The sequence below is a fragment of the Podarcis filfolensis genome, assembly GCF_964270895.1.
Source record: "Podarcis filfolensis genome assembly, chromosome: 15".
NCBI lineage: Eukaryota > Metazoa > Chordata > Lepidosauria > Squamata > Lacertidae > Podarcis > Podarcis filfolensis.
This window is the reverse complement of record NC_139618.1, coordinates 13,130,619-13,151,523: the sequence shown is the minus strand read 5'-3', so window position 1 is coordinate 13,151,523 and position 20,905 is coordinate 13,130,619. Positions and strand designations below refer to the sequence as shown.

The following is a 20,905-nucleotide window of genomic DNA, read 5'->3' as shown; positions in this document are numbered from 1 at the left end:
CAGCCCCGGGCTGCTGTTAAGAGATGAGAAATAAGTTCTTTACTTTTCAAATCCCGCTCTGCCTTGGGTTTTTAATCCAGAAAAAAATGCTGCCCGGAAAGCTGTTTGCTAACAACTCACCCTAAACTCCAGCCAACGAGATCCAAAGGTTCGGTGTCTCTGTTCTTCAGATCCTGTAGCTTTTCAAAAAGGATCGATGCTGCCACCCTCCTACCTCAGATTTCCTGGACCTTCCTTGTGGGGTGCAACAAACCAGGACATCTGCTTTGGTTGCCTCTGCTGCTAGCAGCAGGGTGGTGGCATTAGGAAGACTCGAGCTCTCAAGGAGAGAGCCAGACGAGATGGCCTGGTGGAGCAACCGGCTGGAAGCGTGACTGACAAAAGTGAAAAAGAGAGAGGCTGATTTACACGGTTCTGCTGAGCGCAGCCTCTTTCATCTGCTCCCCCTGTTGCTTGGAGACCTCCTTATCACCAGTTGCACATCCTCTCTCACTTCTTATGGACCGGAGTGATTGATGGCCGGGGAAAAGACAGACGCCTCGGGCATATGTTTTAACCTACATCTATGCCACTGGTTTGGTGAGATTGCCCGCTGTGGCTGGCATCAGTGAACCTCCTTCCCTACTGGTCCATACACAGGGGCTGAGATAGCGGCAGTTCCCAGATCGCCGACTGGAATCGTAAAGACTTGCGAAAGCAAAATGCTTTAAACTGAATCAGACCATTGGTCCTCATTGCACTCCAGGTTTCCAGACAGGAGACCAATCCCTATCTAGGATTATAAGCTGCTTCGAGGTTTGTTTCCCCCTCAAGCAGTGTATAAATTTTATGAAATAAAAATAATTATATAATTTTTATTTATTTTCCATTTGATATTATAAATTCACACCATCATTATCCACTTTACCACCTTGGCTCTTTAGAGCCTATCCCTATTGACTTCCTTCCCTCCCGCCTCACGGCTTTCAAAATTAAGCTTTATATCATTGCATTTTGTACGTTTTCCAGTTCTAATTACACTCATTACAAAATGGCTCAAAATTTAAATAAATATAGAAAGATAGAACATTTCTCATTACAAGTCTTCAGACAACTCTGCTAGTGGTATTAATTGCTTCCAAAAATCTTTCAGATACAGTGGTACCTCAGGTTAAGTACTTAATTTGTTCTGGAGGTCCGTTTTTAACCTGAAACTGTTCATAACCTGAAGCACCACTTTAGCTAATGGGGCCTCCTGCTGCCGCCGCGCCGCTGGAGCACGATTTCTGTTCTCATCCTGAAGCAAAGTTCTTAATTCGAGGTACTATTTCTGAGTTAGCGGAGTCTGTAACCTGAAGCATATGTAACCTGAAGCGTACATAACCCGAGGTACCACTGTATCGTATAAATTTACTCCAGTCCTTTTGGAATACTTGATCATGCTGGTTTCGGATTTTTCCTGTCAGCTTCGCCATTTCTGCAAAGGCCGTCATCTTCATCTGCCACTCTTCTTTCGTTGGCCCAGGATTTTTTATTTATTTTTTATTTACCTTGTCAACCAACATGGGTGACGTCTATGATCCCCCTCCAGATGTGCCGGGCATCAGTTCCCATCCCCCAGCCCAATGGCCAGGGATGATGGGAGTTGTAGTCCAGGAAATATCTGAAGCTCTGCTGGTTGACCACCCTTGGCTGATGTGAACATAAGAAGAATCAGCTGGATCAGAACCATGTCCCACCTAGTCCAGCATCCTGTTCTTGTAGTGGCCAACCAGGTGCCCCCGTAGAAAACCCACAAGCAGAAACCCAAGAGCATTCCCTCCATACTGTGGCTTCCAGTACTGGTATTGAGAAGCATTTCTGGCTCTGAATGTGGAGGTACAGCATAGCCATTGTGGCTAGTAGCCACTGACATGGACATAATAGGCAGGATTTTTGGTAGGGGGCAGGCCTTTTGTCGGGGCGGGGCAGAACCTCAATTAGCTATGTATTTTTATTGATTTGTATTGATGGCAGGGGCAGCTGATGTGATTTGTCACCTGAAATAGAGTCGAGAGTGGATTTCATGCTCTTTATTCAGCTCATAGTGGTGAGGAGGAATCGAAGTCCCCCCACAATATCTGCTTTATATACATTATTTACACAAAGGGCTGCACGTGATTGGCTAATTCCGGGATTCTCCTGATTCTCCAATCAGATTGTGGATTCACTTCCAGCTGGAGCTGGATTGGGTGGCTCCTGCGGACCAATCATACTGCTGCATTGTTCTAGGACCAATCAGACTGCTGCATTCTGAATCCTATCGTTCTAGGACCAATCAGACTGCTGCATTTTGGATCCTATTGTTCTAGGACCAATCAGACTGCTGCATTTTGGATCCTATTCAACTCAGTACATAACATCACCCTATTGGTTTTATCATATTTTAATGCTGTTGAGAAATTAGGCTTGCACTGTGTGTGTGTGGGGGGGTAGGTTTCTAAATCTTACTGCGTGTACAAAGCAATAGAGGGGTAACTCAGGGGTGGAATTTTACAGTCACCGAGTAAGCCTGGGAAAGAGACAAGTACTACTAAGCTGACTTTGAGAGTGCAGGAACAGAGATAACTATGAGTAAAGACATAGCAACGCCATCCATAGTGTCATATCTATTCTTGCGTCTAGTTTTTAAGCTGGATTGGATTTTTAAGGTTTCATACGAATGCAAGATCAAAATGACAAACACAACAAAACACGATCAAGTTTATGAAACATAAGGGAAGCAGTAGAGAGGTTGCATTTTCCAAATAGAGAGCAGATAACGTAGACAAATAAAAGCAGCAAGAGAAATTCAAGATTCATTGTGGATTTTTATTTTTTTTTAATTGTCATATGGTCGTGGTTTTAAGCTGATTTCATTTTATGTGAGTTATATCAGCCATAAACGAACAACAAATAAAAACAATGAATTCACTATTCAACTCAGTTCTGTTTTATTATGATACCAAATGAAAAGATCGTTAACACGATAAATTTAATGCACATGATTCTACATGAGAGGAGCAGGTAAAAGATGACACCGACCTCCAATTTCAGAGGAAGCCACCCCGTGACCTACACATGCGCCCTGCCCTGTGCATTTAGACTGACATTCCTCTCAGGAGCTCTTGCAGCCCAAGATGCAAATGTGCTTCGTGAGCAACTCCAGCTGGGTATCCCGAGAAGATACGCCCATCGTCTCCAGAAACCTAGGGGAAGGAAAGCAAGAGAGCAGAAACCAGGGTTCAGTTCCGGGATTCATTGAAATGAAAACAATTACTGGACGAAACACCTCGAAATGTCCAGAGCTAGCGCCGCTCCATCTTTTCATGGTTCAAACAAGTTGTCTTTTGACGGCAGCCAGGCGCATAATGGTGAGATACTTGAAGAATTTGGGAGGCTGCCTCTTTGACAAACTGGTACAATAAAATGCGGCAAATGGCGGGTGTGGGGAAATGGGACTGATGGCATAAAGCAGGCATAAGGTTTGAAGCATGGCTTATGCACAGATTAAATGAATAGCTGGCATCTGGCAACACTTCTGTCTTCGCCACTCACATGCGTTAGCGGAGATTCCTACACTGCAGGGGGTTGGACTAGATGGCCCTTAGGGGTCCCTTCCTTTTTAAAATAATTTTTAATTTGATTTTTAAAAAGTATAAACATGTAACAAAAAAAAACCCCAAATATTGAGATTACTCTGAATCTCCTGACTTCCCCCACGCATCCCTTCTATGGGTCCTACTGATATATACAACTGCATATCAATACTACCGTAATCCAAATTTTTATCCTTCTAAATTATCCACACTTAACTGTTTCTTTACAATTGTGATTAAAATCCTGCTAATGTTTTAAGTTGCTAACAGTAGTCTCGTAGATAAATTATAAACTTTCCCCATTCTTTCTTAAAGTTCTTGTCTTCTTGATTTCTGAGCTTTCCAGTTAATTTTGCCATCAACTTGGTTTGCCATTCTTTTCTGGTCATGGTTATCTCTTCCTTCCATCCCTGGGCTAATTTTTTTGGGGGGGAGGGGTGTGGATCCCATCCAACTTTACAATTCTGTTACTCTACATGGGAATTTTTTGAATTAAAAATTACAACGTGCATACTGGAGCTGAATTTTCATTGCAGGAAAAAATATGGAAATCCAAGCCCTTCTGCTTTGCTAGCATCTCGTACTGAGAACAGTTACTGGTAAATTCTACTGCATGCCATCTATGAAAAGACATGCAATATCACAGGCTAAAGACTTCAATGCGACTCTCCTAGCGGACTTAACCATGGTTCCTTGGCCCTTCCACATTTGGCTTACTCTAGCAAACAGATTTTGTCACCTTCGCTCTGTGTTTTGGAGAAGTGATTTCGCCTCCTCAGGCTGGGCTTCCAGATAAAGTCGGTGCTGCGAGAGTGACTGGATATATCCTATTACATCAGCAACACTCAGGGGAATTTTATCGAAAATATCCGTCATCCTGGAAAGAAGCAAAAAGCTTTAGGAGAAGTTCGGGGCTGAGTTGAGAGTACGGAAATCCTTTGACTACGGAAGTGGTGTCAATCATATGTATGTTTGCTCAGGAGAGTGTGGCTGTTCAACTTAGTGACTTTGACAGTATTGTTCCGGACTTCCCAATTTGCATTTGTTTAGTTACAAAAATATTTGTATGTTGCTGTGTCATAAAAATATATCAAAGCCGTTTATAGCAACAAAACCATGCAACTTACAAATTCAGTAAGTTGGAAAAAAAAGAAGAAGCTAAAAACAGGTATCATTTAACAACTGTGGATGCATTCTTAATAGTTTGCATAAGGTTGGTGGAACAGAAATGTTTTTAGCAGGAGATTGAAGAGATTGGCATGGCTGGTTCAATGCACCGCATTGTACAAAAGGGCCTGATCCACTCACCTCTGCTTCTCCTGAAATGGCAAAGAATCAAAGATTTCTTGGTAATCATTCTCAAGTGTTTTGAGCTTTTTATTTCTAAAGGTGAAAAGCTGGTCTACCACCTGGAAAAGAGAGACAGACAGAGAGAGAGAGAGAGAGAGAGAGAGAGAGAGAAAGGGGGTGGGGGTGGGAAGCCACAGTCATTTTTTTTATGCTTGCAAAATCTCACTGTTCAAAGCATGCTGCATAAAAGAGGATGCTGAGCTGTTAAAGGTGCAGAAATCTGGAGTAGAAAAATGATCAACATGCAGATGCTCCCTATATGGAAAGACTAAAAGCACTGAAGGAAATGTGTGAGGTGTAGCAGCCTATAGAATAATGTAGCGTGGTACCTCAGGTTACATACGCTGTAGGTTACAGACTCCGCTAACCCAGAAATAGTGCTTCAGGTTAAGAACTTTGCTTCAGGATGAGAACAGAAATCGTCAGCGGCGGCACGGCAGCAGCAGTAGGCTAAAGTGGTGCTTCAGGTTAAGAAAAGTTTCAGGTTAAGAACGGACCTCCGGAACGAATTAAGTACTTAACCCGAGGTACCACTGTATTTCAAGACTGTCACCCAGTATGTGCCCATTTGATGGCTGGCATCTGTGAAACTGGCCCTTTCACAAGTGTCACGTAACATTCATTCAGCACTTACAAGAAATCAATCTTTTATTGTGGCAGCACTTTGGAACTGCCTGCCCATTGACATATCTGGCTAAAAACTTTTTCATTTCCGCATGCCTACCTAGGTTTTAGTAGCTATAAGTGCTTGAAATGGTCAGTTTTATTTATTTCATGTAACACGTTTTTAATGTTTTTTAAATTGGTATTTCAAATTATAGTCAGACCTCGGTTCCCGAATGCCTCCGTTTTGGAACGTTTTGGCACCCAAACACCGAAAACCCGGAAGTACCGTAACTGCTCTGGTTTTCGAACGATTTTCAGAAGCCGAAGATGCTACCCGGCTTCTGTTTTGAGTTTCCCTATTGTACTGAGGCTTCCGCTTTGTATTCGGTTGTTGAATGTTCAGAAGTCGAATGGTCTTCTGGAACGGATTATGGTCGACAGCCGAGGTTTGACTGTAATATTTTAGACTGCCTTGTAAACCACTTGGAGGTCTTTTTTATGTGGTGTGTGTGTATATATATATATGGACTATTTTAATTACTGAGTGGGGGTTGGTAAAAGTGTTGAAAGTCATGATGCTTTGTAGAAACTGGCTTTATAAATATTACTGTAATAAACGCCTGGGCCCTGAAATGATATTCTTTTCCATAGTGCCAGTGTTTTGCAGGAGGGATTAAAATGCATCCAGGACTTGTAGGTTTGCTCAATTAACCTAGACTGAAGGACTCTTCTGTCCTTCTACAGGAAGGACACTTAAAAACAACAACCCCATAGACATTTGGGGCTAGAAAACTGGCAGGGATGGCCCTGAAATTTTTGGTCTGAAGGTGGACCTCAGGTCCGAGGTCTGGGCAGACAGGCCTGTGCGATGGACTGACCTCTCTGAAGATCTCCGTTAACTTGTCTGTACAATCTTTGTAACACAACTGCATGTCCCAGTTGTAGGAGCTGAAGACCACACAGCCTGACGGCTTGAGAACTCGGTCCACTTCCCTCAGAAAGCGAGGCCCGTCAAACCAGTGGACGGCCGCAAACGCCGTGACCAGGTCCACAGAGCCATCTTCGAAAGGGAGGTCTTCGGCAGGGCACACCCTGTGGGAGGAGATGGCAAGGTGATTGTTCGAAGCCTGCTGGATCAGGCCCAAGGCCCATCTGGCTAAGCATCCTGTTCTCACAGTAGCCAGCCAGAGGCCCCATTGGGAAACCCGCAAACAAAACCTGGGTGCAAGACCAGCGGCAGAGGAAGCCGCTCGGGCGCCTGGGGCAGTGCGCCCAGTGGTTGAGCCACCCATAGGGGCAGGGCGCACCGCGGGGCCTCCAGAGTCTGCCTGCCTTCTCCCACTCAGCCACCCTACAGCCACAGTGTCACTCCCAGTAGACATGCATAGCTCGGGCGCACTGCAGGCCCGGCGGTGGGTGCCGCCCAGCATTTTGTCACTCCCCTCAGTGGTGACACCTGGGGTGGACCGCACCCACCGCACCCCCCTTTCTTGGCCCCTGTGCAAGACTCCTCTCTCCTCAGTGGTTTCCAACAACTGGAATTCAGTAGCATTGCTGGCTCCAGCTGTGGAGGCAGAGCACAGCCATCGTTATACCGCCCAACATTTCTCCGATGAAAATAGGGATGTCCTATTCCATAATCATTGTATTTTTTATACCCAAGGCATCTGACTGGGTCGCTCCAGCCACTCTGGGCGGCTTCCAACATATATAAAAACATAACAAAACACTACACATTAAAAAATCCCCGAAAACCTTCCCTGTGCTTCAGGTGTCTTCTAAGGTTGTATGGTTGCATAACTCCATACCCTCGAATGAAAATTTGGACGTCCTAAGGAAAAGTGAGACATTCCGGGGCTGCTTTTGTAAATCTGTAACAAATGATGGCTCCCAGAATCCTCTGGGGGAAGCCACGACTATTTAAAGTGGTATGATAGCGCTTTAAATATACTTTCATATTTTAATACTTATTATCTAATTTGTGGAGTAATTGGAAGTGGCTGTGTGCACAAACATCAGAACATAAGGAAAGCCTGCTGGATCTGGCCTAGGGCCCGTCTAGTCCAGCATCCTGTTTTCACAATGGCCTACCAAATACCTGGGGGAAGCCCACAAGCAGGATTTGAGAAAATGGCTTCCCTCCTGCGGCTTCCGGTAGTCAGAAAAACTGGCCTTCACTCTGCCCACCCTGTAGGTCCAGCAGAGGCATTGTGGCTAGTAGCCACTGATAGGCCTCTTCCTTAATTTCTCTAGTCTTCGTTTAAAGCCATCCAAGTTGGTGGTCGTCCCTGCCTCATGTGGGAGGGAGTTCCATAGTTTAAATATGGACTGCATGAAGCTGTGTTTTCTTTCGTCGGTCCTGAATCTTCCAACATTCAGCTTCAAGAGCTCTAGTGTGATGAGAGAGGGAGAAAAACGTCTTCCTGCCCACTTTCTCTTGGCCATCCACGTGCGAAGTCAGCTCCTACTTACAGATAAGAGACATTGGGCAGTTGTGGAGCTCTCCTGGCCTCCTCGATCTGAGCTTCACTGATGTCTGTCCCGACCACCTTCTCAAAATGTTTTGCCAGCATCCGAGTGCTTTGGCCCGAGCCACAACCCACGTCGACTGCCAGCTGCCCAGGGCTCACTCTCTGAGAAAAGATAGTGACACATCTCAGAAAAAAACAAGAATAAGCTCCAAACACCTGCACCTCCCCACCTCATAAGGAGGATGGGGAATCCACAACATAGAAGCATATTACATTGCCAACCAAATACGCCATATAATCCCATATATACTCGAAGATGAGACAAAACAATGGGTACACAATTGAAAACACCTGAACCACAGCATACCCACTCCTCCCAAACAAACTAAAGAAAATTCCCACAACACTTAACAGGCACACACAGACCATGCTCAAAGCATGGAAAACAGAAATAGGCAAACTATCCCCAACCCCATCCCCACTAATCCCCCTGGCGTAGCACCCATTATTCCACCATGCAGCAAAAAACCTCCAGATAAAAACCTGGCGAACCAAAGGCTTATATTGCCTAATAGACTTTTATAAAAATAACAAACTTTTGTCAATACAAGAAATACAAGACAAACTAGAAGACACTCTGTCAGGGAATCAGGAGCAGGAGCAATGGGGAGAGAGGAATTGGAGAGCGAAGGGGAAGAATCCGAGGGCAGCGTGGGGGAATATGACAGTGGCCCGAGAGATTCCATGAGCTTCTCCAGTGAATCAGAAGATTCCCAGAAGGGGGCGCCGATGGTCAGGGCAAGGGGGGTCCCAGGGGGGACGCACCAGAAACAAGGAGCCAGAGGGGAACCCCAAAACAGCAGTGGAGGATCGGGACCAGTTTCCCCACCAGAGCGTAGTGGGGGGAAAGAGTCACATGTGTCAGGGCCAGTGTCTCCTCCAGAGAGGGAGTCAGGGCTGACCACGCCTCCATTGGAGAGTGGGGGAACGGAAGGGAGGTCAGTTGCAGCTAGCCTCCCCGAAGGGGGAAGCAGTGACAGCAGCAGTGAAACGGTCAGGAGGAAAGCTGCTGGCTGGGCGCGCGCGCCAAGTTCAAATGTGCAGGCGCGCGGGACAGCAGGAGACCCGGATGGGGAACCAGCTCCTAAAGCCCGCCGGAGGGAGGGAGAAGGCTCAGGGGAATCAGCCTCAGAGGAGGCTAGAAGGGGCGAGACCCCGGCGGGCAGGCGGACCCAGAGGAGGAAAGAGCAGCGGAAAAGGTGGAGCAAGGCTAGAATCTTAAATTGGTGTCAAGGGGGAGGAGACTCAGACGGAGCATCAGCGGTCTAACGGTTGAGACGTAGAGCTGCGTGCTGCGGCTTTGGAAGTGAAACTGAACTTCAATAAAGACTTTTGTACTTAACAACGAAGCAGCGTTGGTCCTTTGTGAGCTGGGACCTAGGGTAGCTCTGACACACTCAAATGCCCTGGTTAACACAACACCAACTACATGCCCTCTTAAACAACCCAACAGTAAAAACAGCAGCAACTAGGCCCCCGACAACCTTCGAAAACCTCCTCCTAACAACAAAGAGAAACGGTAAAGGGACAGTATCCGCAATATACAAAATACTACTCCAAAATCCCACAAACCCCCTAGACGCAATCAAAAAACAATGGGAGAATGACATAGGCTATGAGATTAACCCCACTCAATGGACCAGAATGTGTTCTAAACCCCCCTTTAAATCCATATCAACGAAAAGAAAAGAACTCACTTTGAAACTCACCTACAGGTGGTACCTAACACCAAGAAAACTAGCGCTAATACACCCAGGAACCTCACCAAAATGCTGGAGAGGGTCACCTCCACAGGCACATACCTCCACATGCGGTGGGAGTGCCCCAAAATCCAACTATTCTGGACAACAGCCATACAAGAAATATGTAAAATAACTAAGCAAGTATTAGACATCACCCCAGAATTGGCGCTACTAAACATCTTCCAAGACAACAATGCCCATTTACACCACAAAGAACTCATAACCCACCTACTTTCAGCAGCCAGAAACACCATAACCAGACACTGGAGAGACCTGTCAGGAGTAAGCATGGACCAATGGTACCAAATAGTATGGGAAACAGCCCTACTAGAAAAATTAACCAATAAACTCAAACTGACATGGGGACAAACAGAAGAAGACGCCTTTACCCCAGTATGGCTCCCCTTTATAACATACACAGCTCAACAAGACAACGACAATAATCCACCAACAGCATAGAAATCAATATGGCTAACCTGATCCAAAACACCCCACTCACACACGAAAACAAAGATCACCACAGCCAGTCACAACCAACCAACCACACCCTAGGCCAACCCCAACCTCTATCACCACCAAAGGAACACAAGTGAACAGCACAAGCAACGCTGACACCAAACCCTACATACATTAAGCATAACAGAAACATTGCCACCCGACCCCACCCATCTTCCCTCCCTCCACCCCTTCTTTTTTTTTCTTCTCTCCCTAACGTCTCAACAAATGAAACGGATTTGTAAAAATGTTACATGGAAAAAATATGAGAGAGATTACACTTACTTCTGTAAAACAAGAAAATCTTTAATAATTAAAAAAAATGAAAAAAGAAGACGAAATGCATCGCCAGATCATTTCCTGCAAGGCTAGCACCTCAAAGTGCAAGTAGATAAATAAGTACTGCAATGGCGGGAAGGTAAACCGCGTTTCCATGCACTGCTCTGGTTCGCCAGAAGCGGCTTAGTCATGCTGGCCACATGACCCGGAAGCTGTACGCCGGCTCCCTCGGCCAATAAATCAAGATGAGAGCCGCAACCCCAGAGTCGGCCACGACTGGACCTAATGGTCAGGGGTCCCTTTACCTTTTAGGGAACCTGTGATCCTGCACCCACCCACTCCACTGTTGTTGAGACAGTACAGCCCCCTGTCCTCTGCAGCCAGCATGGCCACTAGTTAGCATGGATGGGAGTTGTAGTCAAAGGAACAACATCATGAGGGACACGGCTTTCCCACTCCTGACTAACCCAAGGCCATACAGTGGTACCTCGGGTTACATACGCTTCAGGTTACAGACTCCGCTAACCCAGAAATAGTGCTTCAGGTTAAGAACTTTGCTTCAGGATAAGAACAGAAATCGGGCTCCGGCGGCCCCATTAGCTAAAGTGATGCTTCAGGTTAAGAACAGTTTCAGGTTAAGAACGGACCTCCGGAACGAATTAAGTACTTAACCCGAGGTACCACTGTACCCATCTAGGTCCAATACATGAGCAGTTTTCACTCGTACACAGTGAAACCAGCCGTGAATTAACACAAAATGTCATGGGCTGCTTGGACTCAGAAAAATGGCGGGAGGAACTAGCTGGGTAGCCCCCAAGGGAAGAAGATTCAGAGCCCGGGAAGTGGTGGTTGCAGAAACCTGAGCTCTGAACGTGATCTGATTTACTTTTACAACCCAACTCGTCACTTATCTGTATTTGCTTTTGGTGTGGTCTTTGGCCAACGAGTTGGGCAATTTGTAAAGTTGTGACCCACCTTTGTTCTGGGTTCCCTCTGCCTCCTTGCACGGTGGGGTGATGGTAACTGTGTTGCAACAGAAAACTGCTTCATTCAGTTGGTTCCTGCCTTAACCTGTTCTTCTCTGACACGTAATGGACTTGAGGGATACTTTGATGGGGAGTTGGCCTTATATCACTGCCACCCCCTTGTTACTACCTAGGCACAGTACCAAGAGGTGTAAGACCTTTTGCTAGAGTTCTAATGTTTGTTTGTTATGAATATGTGTTTACCCTTAGCCTTATGCCTGCTAGAAGTTTTCACAGAAAAGGAATAACGAAAGATTGGTTGTTTCCAAGAAATGAAAGAGACAGAATATTTACTTCGGGAAGCAAAGTGACACTGTAGAATTGTAGAGTTGGAAAGGAACAGAGGCGCAGCAGGGCCTTGTTTTAGGCTGCTCAGCCTCCTCGTCTAGCAGCTGACGCAGGAGGTAGCGCTGCCTCTGCCGCCGCTTTTCCTCACAACCTCCGTCCAGACCCCAGAGCTTCAACTCCAGATATTTTGGTCTGGATTGGAGAGAGAGGAGGAGAGCTGGAGGGGAAAGCAGGCATTCAGAGGTTTTTTTCCAGGGTGCTCCCCACTTTGCACATTTTCACTTATGTGTGTGGGGGCCCCAGAACACAACCCCCACATAAGGGGGGGCTAGTTTTGCAGTGCCTGTACTCAAAACAAAAAAAAATTTTTCCTTCCAGTAGCACCTTAAAGACCAACTAAGTTAGTTCTTGGTATGAGCTTTCGTGTGCATGCACACTTCTTCAGATACACAGATAGTGTATCTGAAGAAGTGTGCATGCACACGAAAGCTCATACCAAGAACTAACTTAGTTGGTCTTTAAGGTGCTACTGGAAGGAAAAAAATTTTTTTTGTTTTGACTATGGCAGACCAACACGGCTACCTATCTGTAACAGTGCCTGTACTGTTATATACCAATGTTAGGTTATGGAAAGGGTCTTCTAGAGGAATCATTTACCATGCTAATTTTTTCCTCAAGTATTAAGAAGGCGATGAAGCCTTCCAGGACATCTTCAGGATAAAGATTAGTATCAGAGTCAAGAAAGTTCATAATGGAGCTCTCCTTTTATATAAAATTATGCCAACTGTACGAATGGAATGATCTACGCGTCTAAGTTCAGACACACACACTATTATGTTCTTACCTTTTCTTCCAGGTACGAGAAGATCACGCCCTGTAGGTTCTCCTGCGGGGAAAACCTGTATTTTCGATAAATAGCAGCGTGAGCCCTCTCCTCAAACAGACGAGTGGCCATGGTTTCACGGAGCACAGCTTGCAACTACTTGCAAGTTCAGAATGATACACACTGCTACGTTCTTACCTTTTATTCCAGGTATGAGAAGATCACGCCCTGTAGGTTCTCCTGCTGGGAAAACCTGTATTTTTGATCAATAGCAGAGTGAGCCCTCTCCTCAATAAGAGGAGTGGCCATTTCATGGAGCACATCTTGCAACTTCTTGCAAGTTCAGACTGACACATTCTATTATGTTCTTATCTTTTCTTCCAGGTATGAGAAGATCACACCCTGTAGGTTCTCCTGCGGGAAAAACCTGTATTTTTGATAAATAGCAGCGTGAGCCCTCTCCTCAAACAGACGAGTGACCATGGTTTCACGGAGCACAGCTTGCAACTTCTGCACGTTCCTAGGGACACTGGTCTGCCTTTGTGTGTTTTTAAATGTTTTAACAGTGAAGTAATTTATTGTAGCGCTTTTAAATGTAATCAGGCAATCAGATAAGGCATTATCAGATAACCTGGGTGTTGTGTATTGATGTTCTCACCCTGGCCACCAGGGGTATTGTGTATATAGTTTTCACTCAGGTCCACATAAGTTAATTTAGGCGGAAAACCCTGGGGTATTGTTGTTACAATGTGGACAGCCAGCTGAGCTGTTGAATTCAGTTTAGTTCCAGCTTACTATAAAGAACCACTTGGAGAAATCTCTGTGTCAACTGCTATGTCCACCCACAACTTAATACTGGCAGACAGGAAAAACAACAACATTCAAATTTCTGTTGTAGACCACCTTTTCTGTGATGTAGGTATGATGTTTGGGGGGGGGGGATGTTCCTGGGTTACAATTTAAAACAGGGGTGTCAAACTCAAATTCATCGGGGGCCGCGGCGCAACTAGAGGGCAGACATTCTCTGGCTTGTAGGCTGCCGCACATGCGCTGAAGAGGCGGCTTTCTTGTGTCAAAAAAAAGAAACTGAGAATAAAAGGTGAAGGCTGGCGGCCGGCGGCGGCTACACGGGCCACATGATGAGGTCTGGCAGGCCGGATTCGGCCCGCGGGCTTTGTGTTTGACACCCGTGATTTAAAATATCTATACAGTATAAGGGCAGTCACACCTTTGTTCTGGGTCCTCCTCCGTCCTCCTGCGTGTGAGGGGAGCACCCTGTTGCAACAGCTTTAATAAAGATCACGCTTACTAGCTGCTTTGCTTCTCAATATTTTCTGGTTGGCCTCTGTTATTTTCACCTACGAATAGGAAGCCACGTAAGGACTCTATATGGGCTCTTGGATACCCCATAAGGGAAAAAGGGCAGATTTTGTTTACAACAGCCTCTACTCACCCGCCCCAAACTAACTCTTACATTCGCCTGACTTTAACTTCCATTTGTCACAGCTGCAAATCTGCAACTAAACAGGCTTGCCAGTTTGGGGTTTTTAGGTTGGCTTAAAAAGGCTTCCTGCTAAAGGATTCTGGGAAATGCAGTTCAGCAAGGCTGTTGAAAACTCTGAAGGGTTTTTTGCCTCCTTCCTTCCCTCCCAGAACTACAGGTCCCAGAATTCCGTGGGGAGTAAATTAAGTCATTAACATTGAGAATGTCCTAACTTGTACACACTGGTCTGGATGCTTTGATCCTTGGGAGGAGATGGACTCTCATTTGTATTGTATGCTCCTAAGGTTCATTGGATGTCTGCTAAGCCTTTAGTGTGAAGGCATTCATTGTGGATTTTTATTTTTTTAAATTGTCTTATGGTCATGGTTTTAAGCTGATTTCATTTGATGTGAATTATATCAGCCATAAACGAACAACAAATAAAAACAATGAATTCACTATTCAATTCAATTCTGTTTTATTATGATACCAAAGGAAAAGATTCTTAACAATGGACATGATTCTACATGAGAGGAGCAGGTAAAAGATGACACCGATCTCCAGTTTCAGAGGTAGCCACCCAGTAACCTTCAATAGATGAATGGGGATTTGAACTCAGGACTGAGTTTTAACGCTGTTCCGACACCCAGCTCTCTTGTTTTCTGCCTCAACACGTGGTTGGCAGGGTGAGTCTCCCTGACACCCTTTTCTCTTCCTCCTCACCCAACAGCTTGCCAGCTCTTATCAGTGGGCTAAACAGATTGTTTGCAGAGAGCTTCTGGAACAAGGTCCAAGGAGACAGACCAGTCACTGCTGCAAGGAAGTGGTGCCTTCAGAAGGCTCCTGGCCCTTTGATAGCATCTAGTTCCCACTCTCCTTGAAATCGATGGAACCCTGGAATCACAACCTGCTGTCTTCACGACTGATAGAGCTGGAGTCCATTAGTGCATTCAAACAGACATTCCTCTTAGGAGCTCTTGCAGCCCAAGATGCAAATGTGCTTCGTGCGCAACTCCAGCTGGGTATCCCGAGAAGATACGCCCATCGTCTCCAAAAACCTAGGGGAAGGAAAGCAAGAGAGCAGAAACCAGGGTTCAGTTCTGGGATTAGTTCAGTTCTGCGTTAGCGGAGATTCCAGCACTGCAGGGGGTTGGACAAGATGGCCCTTAGGGGTCCCTTGCTTTTTAAAATAATTTTTAAATTTGATTTTTAAAAAGTATAAACACGTAACAAAAAAAATCCAAATATTTAGATTACTCTGAATCTCCTGACTTCCCCCACCCATCCCTTCCATGGGTCCTAATGATATTTACAACTGCATATCAATACTAATCCAAATTTTTATCCTTCTAAATTATCCATACTGTTACTTTACAATTGTGATTAAAATCCTGCTAATGTTTTAACTTGCTTACAGTAGTCTCGTAGATAAATTATAAACTTTCCCCATTCTTTCTTAAAGTTCTTGTCTTCTTGATTTCTGAGCTTCCCAGTTAATTTTGCCATCAACTTGGTTTGCCATTCTTTTCTGGTCGTGGTTATCTCTTCCTTCCATCCCTGGGCTAATTGGGGGAGGGGGGTCCCTTCCAACTCTACAATTTTGTTATTCTACATGGGAATTTTTTGAATTAAAAATTACAATGTGCATATTGGAGCTGAATTTTCATTGTAGGAAAAAATATGGAAATCCAAGCCCTTCTGCTTTGCTAGCATCTCATACTGAGAACAGTTACCCTAACCCTAACCCTAACCCTAACCCTGAATTCTACTGCATGCCATCTATGAAAAGACATGCAACATCACAGGCTAAAGACTTCAACGCGACTCTCCTAATAATAATAATAATAATAATAATAATAATAATAATAATAATAATAATAATAATTTTTATTTATACCCCACCCTCCCCAGCCAAGGCCGGGATCAGGGTGGCTTACATGCAATAATAAGAACAAGTTGAATGATTACAACTTAAAAACAAAATTAAAATACAACATTAAAATATTGAAACATTAAAATATTAAAATGTAACCTCATCGCAGGAGGAGAAGGAAAAGAAAAAAGAAAAAGAGGGAGGGAATCAAATTGGCTCCAAGCCAAAGGCCAGGCGGAATAACTCTGTCATACACGCCCTGACTAAACCATGGTTCCTTGGCCCTTCCACATTTGGCTTACTCTAGCAAACAGATTTTGTCACCTTCGCTCTGTGTTTTGGAGAAGTGATTTTGCCTCCTCAGGCTGGGCTTCCAGATAAAGTCGGTGCTGCGAGAGTGACTGGATATATCCTATTACATCAGCAACGCTCAGGGGAATTTTCTTCTTATATCACTGCCACCCCCTTGTTGCTACCTAGGCACAGTACCAAGACGTGTAAGACCTTTTGCTAGAGTTCTAATGTTTGCTTGTTATGAATATGTGTTTACCCTTAGCCTTATGCCTGTTAGAAGTTTTCACAGAAAAGGAATAACGAAAGATTGGTTGTTTCCAAGAAATGAAAGAGACAGAATATTTACTTCGGGAAGCAAAGTGACACGGTAGAATCGTAGAGTTGGAAAGGGCCAGAGGAGCAACAGGGCCTTGATTTAGGCTGCTCAGCCTCCTCGTCTAGCAGCTGACGCAGGAGGTAGCGCTGCCTCTGCTGCCGCTTTTCCTCACAACCTCCGTCCAGCCCCCAGAGCTTCAACTCCAGATATTTTGGTCTGGATTGGAGAGAGAGGAGGAGAGCTGGAGGGCAAAGCAGGCATTCAGAGGTTTTTTTGAGGGTGCGCCCCACTTTGCACATTTTCACTTATGTATGTGGGGGCCTCAGAACACAACCCCCACATAAGGGGGGGGGGAGTTTTGCAGTGCCTGTACTGTTATATACCAATGTTAGGTTATGGAAAGGGTCTTCTAGAGGAGTCATTTACCATGCTAATTTTTTCCTCAAGTATTAAGAAGGAGATGAAGCCTTCCAGGACATCTTCAGGATAAAGATTAGTATCAGAGTCAAGAAAGTTCATAATGGAGCTCTCCTTTTATATAAAATTATGCCAACTGTACGAATGCAATGATCTACGGGTATAAGTTCAGACACACACACTATTACGCCCTGTAGGTTGTCCTGCGGGGGAAACCTGTATTTTCGATAAATAGCAGCGTGAGCCCTGTCCTCAATCAGAGGAGTGGCCGTGCTTTCATGGAGCACATCTTGCAACTTCTTGCAAGTTCAGACTGACACATTCTATTATCTTCTTAGCTTTTCTTCCAGGTATGAGAAGATCACACCCTGTAGGTTGTCCTGCGGGGAAAACCTGTATTTTTGATCAATAGCAGCGTGAGCCCTCTCCTCAAACAGACAAGTGGCCATGGTGTCATGGAGCACAGCTTGCAACTTCTGCACGTTCCTAGGGACACTGGTCTGCCTTTGTGTGTTTTTAAATGTTTTAACAGTGAGGTAATTTATTGTAGCACTTTTAAATGTAATCAGGCAATCAGATAAGGCATTATCAGATAACCTGGGTGTTATGTATTGATATTCTCACCCTGGCCACCACAGGTATTGTGTATATAGTTTTCACTCAGGTCCACCTAAGTTAATTTAGGCGGAAAACCCTGGGGTTTTGTCGTTACAATGTGGACAGCCGGCTGCCTATAAAAGTAGGCCGGCTGAGCTGTTCAGTTCAGTTCAGTTCCAGCTTACTATAAAGAAAGGGTCTTCTAGAGGAATCATTTACCATGCTAATTTTTTCCTCAAGTATTAAGAAGGCGATGAAGCCTTCCAGGACATCTTCAGGATAAAGATTACTATCAGAGTAAAGAAAGTTCATAATGGAGCTCTCCTTTTATATAAAATTATGCCAACTGTATGAATGCAGTGATCTACGGGTATAAGTTCAGACTGATACACACTATTGTTCTTACCTTTTCTTCCAGGTACGAGAAGATCACATCCTGTAAGTTCTCCTGTGGGGAAAACCTGTATTTTTGATAAATAGCAGCGTGAGCCCTGTCCTCAAACAGACGAGTGGCCATGGTGTCATGGAGCACAGCTTGCAACTTCTGCAACTTCCTAGGGACACTGGTCTGCCTTTGTGCATTTTTAAATGTTTTAACAGTGAAGCTATTTATTGTAACGCTTTTACATGTTTAACAGAGAAGGAATGTCCCCGTCTTCCTGTAGCGTAGTGAACTTTGGCACCGGAAAGAAGCCTGCCTCTTTCAGAATGCTGACTGTGCAATGCTAATTATTTCTCAGACTTGCTTTTCTGCAGCCAAGAAGCAAAGGATTCAGCTCCGAAATCCCTATAGGGCAGCCTTGTAATAAAAAAATTTAAAATCTTATATATATAATAAATGTTCATAAATGTACCAACCAAGCACATACATAGATATGTGGACCACATGTCTGGAGGAGCACAGGAAGACCGTCCTGAAACCATTTTGACTCCCCAGCTGACGAAATGTTTTCTCTGCGTGCAGGGAGGGGGTGAGGGAACCTTCCCATTGTCTCAGGAATTGGGAAATCACCATCTCAAAGGAATGAGCAGACTACCAGGAAAGGCAATCAGAGAAGGCATGTTATGTATGGGTGTTATGTATTGATGTTCTCACCCTGGCCACCACAGGTATTGTGTATATAGTTTTCACTCAGGTCCACCTAAGTTAATTTAGGCGGAAAACTCTGGGGTATTGTTGTTACAATGTGGACAGCCGGCTGCCTATAAAAGTAGGCCGGCTGAGCTGTTCAGTTCAGTTCTGTTCCAGCTTACTATAAAGAACCACTTGGAGAAATCTCTGTGTCAGCTGCTATGTCCACCCACAACTTAATACTGGTAGACAGGAAAAACAACAACATTCAAATTTCTGTTGTAGACCACCTTTTCTGTGATGTAGGTATGATGTTTGTGGGGGGTGGTCCGGGGTTACACCCCTTCTGTGATGTATGTATGATGTATGGAGGGGTGGTCTTGAGCTCCAGGGCAGGGAATTTAAAATGTCTATACAGTATAAGGGCAGGCACACCTTTGTTCTGGGTCCTCCTCCGTCCTCCTGCGTGTGAGGGGAGCACCCTGTTGCAACAGCTTTAATGGTTTTATTAGATTTTAGATCAAAGCAATAATTTACTGTGGGAACTAATTGCCCTTATAAAATTAACAAATGATAAAGTGATTGAAGTTCACACACACACAATCTTGAGTCTCTCTGACCAGAAACAGCATTCCTCCTTAATCCCATCTCCACTGTCATAATTAAAAATACATGGTTTTAATAAGTTTGTATCCCTGATAAGAAGAAGCAGTAGGGCCAACTTCTGTATTAGGTAACCTAGCAAGATAATGTTTAATAGATACATTTATGCTTGTGATATAGCCACATATAATGCTTTTAACTAGACAGCATCCTAAAAAGCAGAGACACTACCTTGCCAACAAAGGTCCATATAGTTAAAGCTATGGTTTTCCCAGTAGATGTATGGAAGTGAGAGCTGGACCGTAAAGAAGGCTGATCGCCGAAGAATTGATGCTTTTGAATTATGGTGCTGGAGGAGACTCTTGAGAGTCTCATGGACTGCAAGAAGATCAAACCTATCTATTCTTAAGGAAATCAGCCCTGAGGGCTCACTGGAAGGACAGATCATCTTTGGCAAACTTGCCCTGTAACACACACCCCACCCCCTGGAGCTTAGAAAATGCGATGAGAAAAAATGTTAGGAATGGTTAAATAAAACAAGTTTCGGGAACGGCTGAGCAGTGCCCCAAGTGGCGAGGCGCATCATTGCAGCTTCTCAGTAAAGCGTCGGGAGCTGGCGGACCACTGCCCCACGTGGCCAGCAGTGAGCTTCTCAGGGAAGAACATTGGCTGGCTCTCCCATGCTGGCCATTGGCTCCTCCTGGGCTGGGAGGGGGATAAAAAGGGTTCTCCTGCCACCTGGGATTCTGCTTGAGCAGCAAGGCCTAAGGGAGCTCTAGTGCTGGTGCAACGGGAGGTAGGTTTCTAAATCTTACTGCGTGAACAAAGCAATAGAGGGCTAACTCAGGGCGGGGTTTACAGTCACCGAGTAAGCCTGGGAAAGAGACAAGTACTATTAAGCTCACTTTGAGAGTACAGGAACAGAGATTACTATGAATAAAGACATAGCAACGCCATTCATAGTGTCATGTATATTCTTGCATTGGGCGTTTGGTATTTAGGTTTTAAGCTGGATTGGATTTTTAAGGTTTCATACGAATGCGAGATCAAAATGACAAACACAACAAAACACGATCAAGTTTATGAAACAAATATTATTGGCTTACATGCAATAATAAGAACAAGTTGAATGATTACAACTTAAAAACAAAATTAAAATACAACATTAAAATATTGAAACATTAAAATATTAAAATGTAGCCTCATCGCAGGAGGAGAAGGAAAAGAAAAAGAGGGAGGGAATCAAATTGGCTCCAAGCCAAAGGCCAGGCGGAATAACTCTGTCATACAGGCGCTGACTAAACCATGGTTCCTTGGCCCTTCCACATTTGGCTTACTCTAGCAAACAGATTTTGTCACCTTCGCTCTGTGTTTTGGAGAAGTGATTTTGCCTCCTCAGGCTGGGCTTCCAGATAAAGTCGGTGCTGCGAGAGTGACTGGATATATCCTATTACATCAACAACACTCAGGGGAATTTTCTTTTTATATCACTGCCACCCCCTTGTTGCTACCTAG

At 44.7% G+C, this 20,905-nt stretch overlaps 2 protein-coding genes and 1 long non-coding RNA gene across 5 annotated transcripts in view; 1 reads left to right on the top strand and 2 right to left on the bottom strand.

The window, feature by feature from the left end:
- Positions 1-2,927: 2,927 nt before the first annotated feature.
- LOC310750145 (putative methyltransferase) overlaps positions 2,928-20,905 on the bottom strand; it is a 19,650-nt gene continuing 1,672 nt past the window's right edge. The window contains exons 2-7 of one of the 3 annotated variants that reach the window (XM_083587995.1): positions 12,757-12,811; positions 8,025-8,185; positions 6,431-6,644; positions 4,905-5,005; positions 4,336-4,473; positions 2,928-3,206 (exon numbers count right to left, since the gene is read on the bottom strand). In XM_083587995.1, the coding sequence (XP_083444121.1) occupies positions 3,116-3,206; positions 4,336-4,473; positions 4,905-5,005; positions 6,431-6,644; positions 8,025-8,185; positions 12,757-12,811 (760 nt within the window). In that variant the 3' untranslated portion in view covers positions 2,928-3,115. Of the gene's footprint in view, positions 3,207-4,335; positions 4,474-4,904; positions 5,006-6,430; positions 6,645-8,024; positions 8,186-12,756; positions 12,976-20,905 lie in introns of those variants that run through there. The other 2 variants (XM_083587994.1, XM_083587996.1) reach the window with 2 other exon arrangements.
- Positions 5,305-20,905, top strand: part of LOC310750245 — a 24,185-nt gene continuing 8,584 nt past the window's right edge. The window contains exons 1-2 of the long non-coding RNA XR_014542016.1: positions 5,305-5,323; positions 5,396-6,112. This is a non-coding gene — a long non-coding RNA (uncharacterized lncRNA). The remainder of the gene's footprint in view (positions 5,324-5,395; positions 6,113-20,905) is intronic.
- LOC310750146 (putative methyltransferase) overlaps positions 14,680-20,905 on the bottom strand; it is an 18,933-nt gene continuing 12,707 nt past the window's right edge. Inside the window, exon 7 of the mRNA XM_083587997.1 lies at positions 14,680-14,806. The gene's annotated coding sequence lies outside the window, so the exon portion shown is untranslated. The remainder of the gene's footprint in view (positions 14,807-20,905) is intronic.